Source organism: Corylus avellana, chromosome 1, assembly GCF_965113065.1.
Source record: "Corylus avellana chromosome 1, dhCorAvel1.hap1.2, whole genome shotgun sequence".
Classification (NCBI taxonomy): domain Eukaryota; kingdom Viridiplantae; phylum Streptophyta; class Magnoliopsida; order Fagales; family Betulaceae; genus Corylus; species Corylus avellana.
Window position 1 is genome coordinate 7,964,488 of NC_142490.1, and position 13,254 is coordinate 7,977,741.

At 36.9% G+C, this 13,254-nt stretch overlaps 1 protein-coding gene across 1 annotated transcript; it reads left to right on the plus strand.

The window, feature by feature from the left end:
• Positions 1 to 3,349: 3,349 nt before the first annotated feature.
• Positions 3,350 to 12,941, plus strand: LOC132170494 (AT hook motif DNA-binding family protein). Its single transcript, XM_059581491.2, has 6 exons — positions 3,350 to 3,750; positions 4,987 to 5,039; positions 7,667 to 7,798; positions 11,706 to 11,858; positions 12,162 to 12,453; positions 12,718 to 12,941. Exons 1-6 carry the CDS (start codon positions 3,408 to 3,410, stop codon positions 12,780 to 12,782), a joined length of 1,038 nt encoding a protein of 345 aa, XP_059437474.1. The 5' UTR covers positions 3,350 to 3,407; the 3' UTR covers positions 12,783 to 12,941.
• Positions 12,942 to 13,254: the final 313 nt, after the last annotated feature.

Below are 13,254 nucleotides of genomic sequence, written 5' to 3' on the forward strand. Positions count from 1 at the left end.
AATGGCGAGCTTTGTGAGAAGGCATATGATTGTGGAGGACTTAGCGAGAATGGTATTTGAGGACATAGAGCCTAGATTGTGGAATGGTTTTGATAGGAAACTTAATGATTTCATGGAAGTTCTATTTTTGGTTTACTTTGCTCGGTGTCATCCTGATGCTTTGGAGTGGATTTCTCAAGACATAGATAGCTCAGATTCTCAAGTTTTACCTTGATTTTTAGTGAGACATTTTGGGAGACTTTACTTTATTTTATGTTGTTTTAAGGATGTTTTGAGGAGTATGTTTTGTATTTAGATTTGAAGTTTATTTTTGTGAGATTTTGGAGATTTAGTATTTGATATAGTAATTTAGTGCTTTATAGTTTATTTAGATTGTTATCTTGAAAAAAGTATTTAATTTTCCACTACTTAAATGCAAAGTTGACAATTTAAGAGAACTTTTATGGCTTATTTATGTGGTAAATAAGTCTTGGAAGGCGGGCTCAGTTAACTACTAGTTAGTTCATTTTTTGGGCGTTACAAGATATGGTAGCCCCCACTTTAGATACAAGTGGGGTTTTACGCCACCCAGGGACCAAGTGAGATTGGAAAATGGGAGTTGGTTGGGTGAAAAACTCAAAAATGCATTATGTGACGAAACCGTTGGAACAATGTTAAAAACTAGGGCTAGCAATTTTGACACGACCCGCGAAACCGACACGAAGTTAACAGGTATTGGGTTTGGGCTTATTGAGTTCAGGTCTTAATCGGGTCTACCCGATTAAGACACGACGATTAAATTCGTGTCTAGCGGGTTGACCCGGCAGGTTCACGAGTCAACCCGCCAGACACGTTTAATAAATGGGTTTGGCTGGTCAACCGGGTCTGGCGGGTCTCGGGTGACCCGCCAAACCCATTTAATTAATTAATTAATTAATTAATTAATTTTTTAATTTTTTAATTTTTTTTTTTAAAAAAAACCTATGTCTAAGTTCTAACTAAGTTAACCCTAACACTTACTGACTCACTCACGGCTTTATTTCACTCTTCACTTCACTGGCCTATTCTTTGTTTTTCCGTTACTTTTTCTATGTGGGTCTATATATTAAAACATTGTTTTTTAAATCATTATTTATATATTAAAACAGTCTCTTTTAAAACTTTTTATTCTTCTTGGATGGTTAGGATAAATTTGACTAGTCTTTTGGTCTAAGAGATCCATTTATTAAATTATTTTTTCCAATTTTGATTAAGGTTTTTTTTTTTTAAAAAAAAATAAAAAATAAAAAAAACGGGTCGAGTCGTGTTGCCCGTTTAGCGCACGAGTCGTGTCGGGTCGTGTCTACCCGATATGACCCAGTTATGCTAAACGGGTTAATCGGGTCGTGTTGGGTTACCCAGATATTTTCCGTGTTATAATCGTGTCAGACCCGCTAACCCGTTTATCTAAAAGGGTCGTGTTCGTATCTTGGGTAATCGGGCCGCGGGTCTTAACGGGTCCTAATCGGGTCTACCCGATTACTTGTTTTGCCAGCCCTATTAAAAACCGCTTAATGCTTTTCATATGGTCCGAATGGTTTTCGGACATTAAGCGCTTCAAGTAGGTAATCGCTTACAAGGACAACATATTCATCATTGACAACATGTACACCATAAATTTTTGTTTTATACCTTTCAATGCAATTTGAGGGTCGGATTACTAATGGGCCCACAAGACAAATTCCGATGAAAGACTACCAGCCCAAGTTATTCAAAGGAATTGAGGGACTTCTAGAGAGTCGAACTATTGATGGGCTCACAAGATAAATTCCTATGAATGACTACCAGCTCAAGTCATTCATATGAATTAGGAGACTCCTGGAGGGTTACTATTAGCAAGCCCACTAAAATCCACCCGCCAAAAACCAATTTTGAGGACCGGCAACCTGTGGCTTAAAGGCCTAAAGAGCCAGCAACCGACAACTAAAGCCTAAAGGGCTTGAAGACCCGCCACCCAAGCAGTTCAACAAGGACCCTAGATGCACCCTTTCCAAAATACCATTTCCAGCATTTGATTAAAGACCTTCCTAGCTCATGAAACAGCCTGCTCATGCCATGCGCTCCCTCCCCTAACAAACCTAGGAAAAAATCTCCACGTCAGTACAAAACTATTGGAGGAAATTCCTGAAACCCTAAAGGAGAGGGCGGGCCACCAATGCCCATATAAGAGGCAAGAGGACCCTAGTTCAAGTACACCTAATTGAACATATCCTTACTTTGCTAAACTTCCATCTTACCTACCATTTTTGACTTAAGCGTTAGAGTGGTATTGCCGGATCCACTGTTGGCGAGCCTTCTGACCCATTTCTTCGTTCTAGTTTACCTGCCTTGGTTGGTGTTGTGTGGCGACTGTGTTAACCCCTTCTCCCGCATGTTCTTCTCCGCTTCGGTACCTTCGCCTCCATGCATGTCCGTCATGTGCAAATCCGACGTGCTCGTGGTGGACAAGCCACTACCTTTCTTGCTATTCTGAGTTTCACGCGATTGATCTTTGGCTCCCTACTCTCTCCCACACCAAATTTCCTTATTTTCTTGTTTATGCTCATGGTGATTTCTAGATCTAGTTGTATGTGGTTTTGCGATGTTTTTCGAGCATCAAGCTGGTGCCTTTCGCCGGTGGCTCTAATCCGACCTCCATCAATGCCATTATTGTTGATGTGATTCTCTTTCCAATGTGCTAAGATAGTGGTTTCATAACGAGAGTTCGGGACGAGTTGAAAGACCTTTCGAGGTTCATACCCCTTCTTGTACCACTTGGAAGGGTTGAATGATCTTTCAAGATTCATATTCCTTATCTTTTCTTAAATCGCTAGTTAAGGCAGTTCCAATTTTCTTGGCTTCTATGCTAAAAGAATTCACATGGCCGTGTCCTTCATTTGACACATTCACTCTTATTTTATGTTTACCCACACTACAATAGTTATATTTGAGGCTTATTGTTGGATTGTCTAATCTTTTATTTTATTTTTATGTGTTTGATATATTGTAATGGTCCCCACCTCTTTTCCTTTGCTATTTGATTAGGATTAAAAAAAAAAAAAAAAAAATGGTGGTCTGTGGAAGCAGTGGTAAAGAAATGAATCCACGGTCGCAACTCACAAATGTGGGGCGCTTAAAATATAAAATAAATCATTAAAAAAAAAAAAAAAGCGACGAAGATACGCTAAAATAGAAGTCAAAAAACTAAAGTCAAATCTGAATAAAAAAAAAAGGAAAAAAAGAAAACACAAATCCAATCCTGCGGCTGAGAACACACAATTGTTTTGTTTTTGTTTTGTGTTTCGTTTCTTTCACAACATAAAAATCAATTCCTCCCAACAAAAAAATAAAAAAATAAATAAAAAATCCTCATTCCACACAACACACTCACGCTTTCTCTCACTCCTCAAATGGAACCCAATGAGAACCAACTGAGCTCCTACTTCCACCAGAACCCCACCAGCACTGCCACCAGCGGGGCCTCACCGACCAATGGCCTCCTCCCACCTCCCGAGGGCGGCGGGCCCCACGCGGTCTACCCTCACCCTCCCTTCTCCTCCGCCACGACGACGTCGTCTTCTGCCCTGGAAGGGACCGCCAGCGCCAAGCGCAAGCGAGGGAGGCCCAGGAAGTACGGCACGCCCGAGCAGGCCCTGGCCGCCAGGAAGGCCCAGCAAACGTCGTCGTCCCACTCCTCCTCTTCCAAGGACAGGAAAGAGCCCACCGCCTCCAAGAAGTCCCACTTCGCTCCCGGTACGCCTCTTTTTCTTACCAATTCCAGTGCACTCAGATTTTTGAATGTGATATGGGGTTTTTTGTCCCTGCTTTGCGTGCCTTACTATGCTGTTGAGATTCTATTCTTAGCTCTCTCAGATGTTTCGTAACTGTTGGTGGTTTTGTTGCAAATTTTTATTTTATTATTATTTTTTGAAAAAAAATAAATAAAAAATTGGTTTCAAATATGGCAGCCCAGAATGCCATTTGCATGCATGATTGAAATCTGTTATTGTTTCTGATATTATTTGGCTCATAATAATATAATATAGAACTCAGATGAGAGAACTAAAAATTCCTTTTTTTTGTTTTTTTTTTTTTTTTTTGTTTGGCAAGTAGAAGTAAAAATATTAGTGATATTTAAGATCAGTAAGTTGTGGTCAATTATACAAATTACCACATTTATTGGTGTGTGTTGACTGTTAGTAACATCAGATTGGTTGAGGATGGATGTTCTTTGAGACGTTATAGCTGGGAATTGGGAATAAAAATGATATCTTATGGTTGCTATGTGCTTTTCATTTTTTAAACAATAGGAATTTTTGTAGTGAAGTAACAAAACAAATAATTATTTTGTGAGAAAAGTGCTGATTAACCTTTAAACTAATAATTCCTGTAGGTGGATGTGGTTGAGACAATAAGGTTGTCATGGAATGCAATAGCTTGAAAAAAATTTGAACAATAAGCTTCTGAGAAAATTTGGTGTTGGTTCAGATAGTAAACATAATGTAGGGGCTAAGTGGCATGGATAATTCCACTGGAATAGCATACATTTAAAATGAGTGACAAATCATGACCTGTAGCAGATTTTGTTGGTAACTTAATGCAATAGCTCAAGAAGGCCTAATTGTTCTATTTTATGACACCTAAATTTTGCTGATAACTTATGGCCGTGATTTCTTGCTCTACTAGTGTGCCATGTGTCTTGTTCAACAACGCACAAAGAGGTTGTCACTGTATGTAAATATGTATGTATGTACGTCCAACAACGCGCAAAGAGGTGGTCAATGTATTTGTGTTGTCTTAAAACATTTATATTATTTAACAATATCATATTCCCCTGACCAAAAACAAAAATTGATGTAAACTTATTCTGCTTTGCTTGGATGTTCTTTCGGATAACATTTATATTTATTTATTTTGTATTGATTTCTGATCATTAGGTTTATTTTACAATACTTATGTGGTGCCCCTATTTGCAACTGGTTGATGCAGGCAATGCTGGGCAAGGTTTTACACCACATGTTATTAACGTAGCTGCGGGCGAGGTATACATTTTCTGTATTGCTTGAAGTCTTTTAATGTTCTTTTCTTTGTAGATGTGCACACAGGCATGCAACACATTCTTGAAGATGCACATGTATATCCATGTGTGCTTATTGCACATGCTTATAACATTCGCATAATCTTAGCAAGGGTTAAGTTGATTTAGGTTTTATTATTTACTTTCTGTTCAAGTTCAATTTCCTCTTTTTAGTTATGGATCAGGTTAGTCTTTTGAATTCCTTTTTCGTTTTTTTGTTTTTGTTTTGGTTTAGGGTTTTAAGAGTGAAATTTTATGGTCTAAACTCTAAAGTGGTTGCAAATTAGTAACTTGGAGGCCAAGTCTGATAAAAGTCTATTCATATGTGCTGTCAAAGTAGCATAAACCATTTTTTTTTTTTCAAAATATAAACTTAGTTTTGAGCCCTATAGCTTGTGAAATTCCAGACATTCTTGCTGGGAATCATCAATAAAAACAAATCTGCAAGCATCTAGGCCATATATTTGAGTGTTATTCGAGGACATAGCACCTCTTGTAACCTTTGAATTCTGTTCCGAATTACATCAAGTTTGCCAATGTTTTAGGCATAGAAGATGGGCTCCTTGTCCTATTTTACCTGCCTGTGCCTCTTGGTGCAGTTGGTCGAACATGGGTACCACTACCATGTGTCTTTGTGAGACAGAATCTGGTCTGTGTAGAAGCCCCGACCTCTGTTAGAGGGAGTGGAAGTTCCATATTTGGTCTCCACAATGACCAGTACTACTTGCATCCAGCTTGGCCATATGAAACTTTTTGGAGTTTTCTGGATACTAGTCAACATTTCTTCTTTGGGTCTGTAACTGTTGTTTGTTACAGATAGCTGTTACTGCTCTAATTAAATTTACATAGCTTTCAGTTCTTATTGTTTGAGATTTTTCTTTTAAAAGAAAAATCTCCAAGCATGAATAGTCATTATTTCAAAGGGAAACTGAGAATGTTATAGGGGTTTCCAGGTCTTTTTCGATTGGGAATATATATATATATATTATTTGGGGTTAGAAATAAGTACATGCAGTATTTCAGGGGGTTCATCTTTTCTGTTAGTCAGTTTTGGTTAATTTGGCTCTTTCGAGTTTCTTTGGCTTCCAAATCAGTCAAATATTTGTGTAAACACGGATCTAAACAAGAAAAAAGTCGGTTATCAATGTGATAGTCGTGAATGGATGGATATCTTTGATTACATCAGATGCACAATCAACGTGATATGCAACAAGCAAGGATACAAATTGTATTTACTTCCAATAGAACCAAGTAAATACGTTGATGCGCTTCAGTCAAGGAGCTTCTGCGTTCATCATGATAGAACCACATGAGAATTTGAGAAATTTGTTAGAATGTATGAAAACGGGAATCAATGATGAATGGTGGTTCTGCCCCATAATGCAATGTATTGAAAGGGTTGGACAACTCTCGGTATTAAACTATGAATACTAGGTACTGCTTTGAGATAAGATGAGAATAAAAGAAGTCATCATCGTTAAAAAAAAATATGATTACAAGATACTATTGAAGATTATGATGAAGGTGATAGAGAATATTGATGGAGATAGAGATGGTTTGGAAATGCTTTTAATTCATCTGAGAAGTCACATCTATAGAGAATGCCTCATTCAATATTGATAATGTTAATTTTATTATCTGAATAATAGAATGATTTGTGGAAATATTGAAAGTAACGTAGGATAGATAACATGAAAATATCAGGTTGACAAATTATGGAACATTACCTGTCATGCATGGTTTGTCGTAATCTAGTAGAAGTTGAAGGTGATCTGTATCGGATTAACCCCAGCCTAAGGGAATTAGTGCTTGGAGAACTTTGCTCAGGCTGATATTAAATTTTATACTATATTTTAGATGCTTCTAGCATGCTTCTACTGAATTAATCATTGTATTAAAATTTATTTGATTGTTGATAGGAGTTTCATGGTTCTTATAACTATGACTCGATTGGTGGGTTACCTTCATCCATTTGTTCTCTTATTCTTTTTGTATTGAAAGGCAGTTAACTTGAATTATCCATGGAAATATCTTTCCCTAATTTATAAACTTATCTCAAATTCATTGAATAAGGCGCGGTTGTGTTCCTTTTAACATAATTCTTTGTTTACTTCAAATTGGGCCATGTGTAATATGGGACCCACCAGCACTTCACTGCACAGGTCAACTGGATACTGGAAGGTCCCATTTGTCATGCATGGACCAATTTAAAAGTAAAGGATGCGTCATTTCACTTTATGAAAGGGACTGAAGTTAAATCCAATAGAATAAACTTTATAGCAGCTTCCACGAGTTTGATTGTGTGCATGAAAATATTTTGATACATTTTCATCTTATAACTGCACGTGCCAATGTTGGATATAGTCTTTTTGTCAGCTTTGTCCTTGCATCTGATGAACAGCCTAACTTGCTTGGTTTCCACTTTTTTTTTTTCTCATTATCGCGTGCTGCATCTCACCACAGATGTATATCTATCCTTGATAGTTATCCTTACCTTGCTTGTTGGTATTAACATTACATGTTTAACTAGTTAAGTTGGATGATATGTTTAAGTGTTTACCTCCTAACACAAAATATGGGTGCCTTCACTAGGATGTGGGCCAGAAAATTATGTTTTTCATGCAACAAAGTAAGCGTGAAATATGCATTTTGTCTGCATCTGGTTCGATCTCTAATGCTTCTCTCCGACAGCCAGCAACTTCTGGAGGCAACATTACATATGAGGTAAATAGATTTTCTGTTATTTGTCAAAAGAGTACTACCAGAATGCCTAATTTGAGTGAAAAAAATTAGTTATTTTTTTTAATAAGTGAGTCAAGAAATTAGGTTAAATATTAGAAAGAACAGATGCTTTAGAATCTTGTGTACCCTAATCAAGTATGCTGTCATTTGTCCATTATATGGTGACTTGTTAGTTTGCTTTAATGTTGTATTATGTGATAACACTGAACTGGGAAAAAAAAAAAGATGCATGACACTATTAACACGCACCCACACTCACACGGTCTTTGATGAAATTCAAGTTTGGGCTTCTTCAGGGGTAGAAGGTACAGGTAGAGCCTGTGTCAAAAATAAGCTCAGTGTTGACTTAGATCCTTAGATTCTGATCGGTATATTCATATTTGTAAGAAATTGTGAGAATTTATTTCATGTGTGCCATCTCATATCCTTTCAGCACAAAACTTAGGAGTTTCTTATAGAGGTTTCAAGGTTAGGATCTTTCAAGAGTGGAAGTTACTTGATGAAAACAACATGGTTCTATTGGATTATTAGATTTTGACCAGTAAATTCAAGTTAGTAGCAAAACGTGCCATGCTTCAATTTTTTCTGTGGGTGTTATCACACACTCATTATTTTTCAGTAAATATCTTCACAGTAGCCCAGGTCCAAAGACACGCGCTTAACTTTTGTAAGTCTTGGGATTCTAGCGTAGTTTTCCAGTTTACCTATAGGTGAATCTTTTCACTGAGGTATATTGTAATGCAAAAAACCTTTTCTTATATATCAAAAATCTATATTGTGATGTAAAGGGGGTAATTCTTATTCAGTATTGGGTAGATAGAATCAGCATTTTTCATAAATGTTGTGTGTATGAGCATGGATGCCTGTGCCAATGCACTTAAAGCATCGCATTGGCATTGGGCATTGGCTGGCCACTGCTTTGCCTTAGTCCCAAATATTCTTGGTGGGCAACAATTGGAAGAAGTCACGTAGATGCACTGAATTAATAACTAGGCTTTCAAATTATTCGTTGGAAGTGGCCTAAAGATATGAGTTTAGTTTCTAAGATCTTTTGCTCATAGTAATATGTACATTCTACTAATTTTGTATTACTTAATTTTATATTGGCATGTAAAATTCCCATCTAAACTTGTTCATTATTGGACTCCTTTCATTATGGCAGTGTCAAGTTTTCACATGAAATTTCAGGTCATACTTTGGACTATGAAGTTATGGAATTAGTTTATGAAATTCAGTGGAAGTATTTAGTCAAGAACTTCTTTTTTTTATTTTTTTTATTTTTATAAATAATTAATTCATTGAAAAACGCAGAGGGATGCAACTCTAGTACACAAGATGTATACAAAGAAAGGCCCCCTTAAGGCAAAAAGAGGAGCAAAAATCTACAAATTGAGGCAAAGTAGAAAATTGGGAAACATTAAACATCCCCGCACAATTGAATAAGGTCTTAACAAACATGTTTTTGAGCTCGCCAGGCATCTTCTCATGATCTTCAAAACATCGTGCATTCCACTCTCTCCAAATAGTCCACATTAAGCACAATGTGGCTATTCTCCAGACATCCATAATTGAACGATTACCTCTCTGATCTCGCCAACATGCTAACAATTCTAACACCCTTCTAGGCATGACCCATGTGACGTCAAAGAGAGTAAATATTACACTCCATAAGGCTCGTGCCACTTCGCAATGAAGAAGGAGATGATTGACATATTCGCCACTCCTCTTACACATGCAACACCATTCCACCACAGTAATTCTTCTCTTATGCAGATTATCCAAAGTCTGAATCTTACCGAGAGTTGCCGTCCACACAAAAACACTCACTCTCAATGGAACTTTAACTCTCCATATACTCCTCCACGAAAGGAAGAAACCCCCAATGTAGACATCCCTGAAGAAGAACACACGGGAAAAAATTAACTGCACCTCTAATTTCTTCCACTTTGAATGAGTTCACCAAATACAATCCTCCCCCTCTATCCGTTGTCGGAGAGCATACAACATCCCAAAAAAAAAGCCATCACCACCTTGACCTCCTAGTCCTGGGCCACTCATAAAAAAGGTACAGTCCATTGAATAACACCATTAGAAATCTGCATATTATCCTTAACCCACGCCTCCTTATGTCTCGCAATACGAAATAATTCCAAGAAGACTTCCTTCAGGGACCAATCCCCACATCAAATATCAAGCCAGAAAAATAATTATTTCATAGTACATATGTGCTCTTTGTCCTTCATTAACTATTTTGAAAACGTTTCTACATTTATAAAAAATGCCAGATATTGAAATCTGAAAGCACCCCCAACCAATAATAAGATATTATATCAATGGCCTTGTAGTCCAAGTGTACTACTTTCAAAGGTGTAAGGTTTTGGGTTCAATTCATTATGGACAATATCATGGGGTTAAAGGTTATTCTAAAAGAGGAAAGACAAGATACTAAATTAGTCTGAATATATAAGACAGAAAAAACTATGAGGACAACATCTTATGTTGATACATGCGCTAATTATTCCAAGTTTTTTAGATTGATCTTATAATGTTCAGTTTTCAAAGGCAAGCCCTTTGGTGATAAGTAAGTATTAGGTAGGAAGGAAAAATCTTTTTTTTGATAGGTAAATTTATTTGCCTCTAATTTTGTAATCTTTTACCTCTAATTACTTTGGTGATAAGTAATTCTTATGAGTCTTTTGGTAGGAAGGAAAAATCTTATGAGTCTTATGCGTCTCTAATCTATTATATGTTCTCTTTAAAAATCTAAATTTTCCAAATAAAAGGCCAAGAAATGTATTTAAAGTTTTATTGATTGGTGCATAATGTTGTAACACTAATTATACACCCTGTTACAAATTTATTTGCCTCTAATTCTACGTCGTATAGGATCTCAAATGAGGCTTAATCTTAGGGCATTTTGTTGATATTTTTCCCCTTATTGTTAGTGGTTTTTAAAAATTATGCTTAGTATACCGTAGGGTTGCATTTTTTTTTTTTTTCTAATTAAGGTTTAAATATCTATAGTTTGTTCTCACAGCATCTAAATTAGTGTATTTTGATTCAAAACTGTTTTGACTTGGCATATAGGGTTTTAGTGGGTGTTTTTGTTCTGTTTAATTTTTTATATTTTGGTGGTATTTTAGGTTACCAACTTGTCTATTTCGATTCAATGTGAAAGACAGGATCAATTTCATTGTTATGTCAACCACCTCCATGTTGACTTCGAGTGTTGATTTTATAGCTTGTGAGTTCACAAAATTAGTCAATGTGAATTATTGCTAGAATTGTAATTAAGTATGATTAGGTAATCTCTTTCTTCTCCCAGCTTATCTGGCTGGGAAAAGAAAAAATTAAGATTTGGACAAGTTCTATGAAGATCCTAAAATGACTTTAGGGGCTGTTTGGAAATTGAAAATATTTGGCCACTTATTCTGGTCTGATGATGATGGTCCAGTGGTATGGATGGATGCAAGTACCAAAAATTGCTCAGACTGCCTTTTGCAAATTTCCCAATTTAGTTAGTTGGTTCTGGCTGGCTAGAACAGCTGTTTGTATGTCTGAACCACCCAATGTGAGATTTGGCAAACTGACTCTTGTTATTATGAAATTTTAAGAAAAGCAAATACACTTCTTTAGTTTTGAATAAATCTTATTATTTCAGCTTCTATGAAAATTGAAATTGTATCATTATTATTCTGTGCCTGAATTCTCAGAAGGTGATGTACTAGTCTAATTCTGGTTTGTTCATTACTTAGAATTTGAGTTTCATCTGGTTAATTCCTTTGTGCCACTTGAGAACTTGATAAATTGAAGTGTGGTTTCTTAGTCGTCTACAATTTGTTTATTGCTTTGTCAATGTATTACTGTTTCCTGAATGCCCTGATATTAGGGTCGGTTCGAGATTATTTCACTCTCTGGATCTTATGTACGTACTGAGCTTGGAGGGAGGACTGGCGGGCTCAGTGTTTGTCTATCCAGTACAGATGGCCAAATTGTTGGAGGAGGTGTTGGTGGACCACTAAAGGCTGCAGGCCCGGTACAGGTACTTTGTCAAAATGTTATTTGGTTGAAGAAAAGATCCTATTGTATCATGTACGGCATGACTATTAGCTGAGATTTTTGTCATCTCTCATATGCACGTGTGCGCACAAGAGACATGGGTAGGGTACATGACTGTAGCATTCACTTAGTCTTGGTGCTTTGAATGGTGTCTAGTTTTTGAAATGATTCTTCACCATGTAATCAGACATTAAAAGATTCCTTTGCCCAAGTTCATGGCATTTTCTGTTTTAGTTAGCAGGTTGGATAATCAGCTATTTGAGTCAGTTGTTAATTGCATCCACAGGTTATTGTTGGTACATTTCTGTTTGACACCAAGGAGGATGTCAATGCGGGTGCAAAAGGTGATGCTTCTGCTGGCAAAATGTCATCACCAGTTGGTGGGGCATCAATGTCAAATATCGGCTTCCACTCAGCTGTTGATGCGTCTGGTAGAAATTCAGTAAGGGGAAATGATGATCACCAAGCTATTGGAGGAAGTCATTTCATGATTCAGGCAATGCATATGACAACTTCACGGCCCACAGATTGGAGGGTTGGTCCTGATGCTAGAAGTGCTGCTGGTTATGATTTGACAGGTATCATTTCCCTCTAACACACACCCACTTAAATAAAGGAGTAATGCTATTTAGTATACAACTATACGATTGTCATACAATTGGGATGATGGATGATGTTGCAGTGAAAATTAACCCGTCATTTTTTTTTTTTTTACAAGTGTTGATCCAATGACTGATTTTTACTACTACATCATTCAGTCGTATAGCAGTCTACTAAATAACATACTAGATAGATAGATAGAGAGCGAGAAAGATAGTGAAACTGAATGGTTTCTTTTGCAGGAAGAACAGGTCGTGGAGCGCATCAATCTCCGGAAAATGGGGACTATGAGCAACTTCCAGAATAGGGGGAAAATGGGGACTATGAGCAACTTCCAGAATAGGGGGGATTGCTTTTGGGGTTGGAAGGCACTGTTTTGTGGTAGATAGATGTATGATATTTATGCACACCGGCACTCTTTTGCTGTGTCAGCTAATGCTGTTTATAATATGCACCATGAAAATCACATGCTTGTGCATTTTGTTTAAATATTTCCCTTCCCTGTCTCCACTGCTCATGGTGTAATGCCATTTATTTTTGCTAGTTTATTTGCATACTGGGTGGCTGGGCTAAATCCTGTTTATGCTAAAATAATTAGGGTTCTAGGCTTCTAGCTATATGCAATTTTGTTTTTATTTAAAATTTCATCATAAAAGTAGTCATATTTTTGCATTTGATTTGGAAAGTTTGTTTGAAGCCATTCTATGAGGCGTCCCCAACCCTACCAAATAGAATATTAGTAGAAAAATTGAAATACAAGCATGTGTGAATGAGACTTG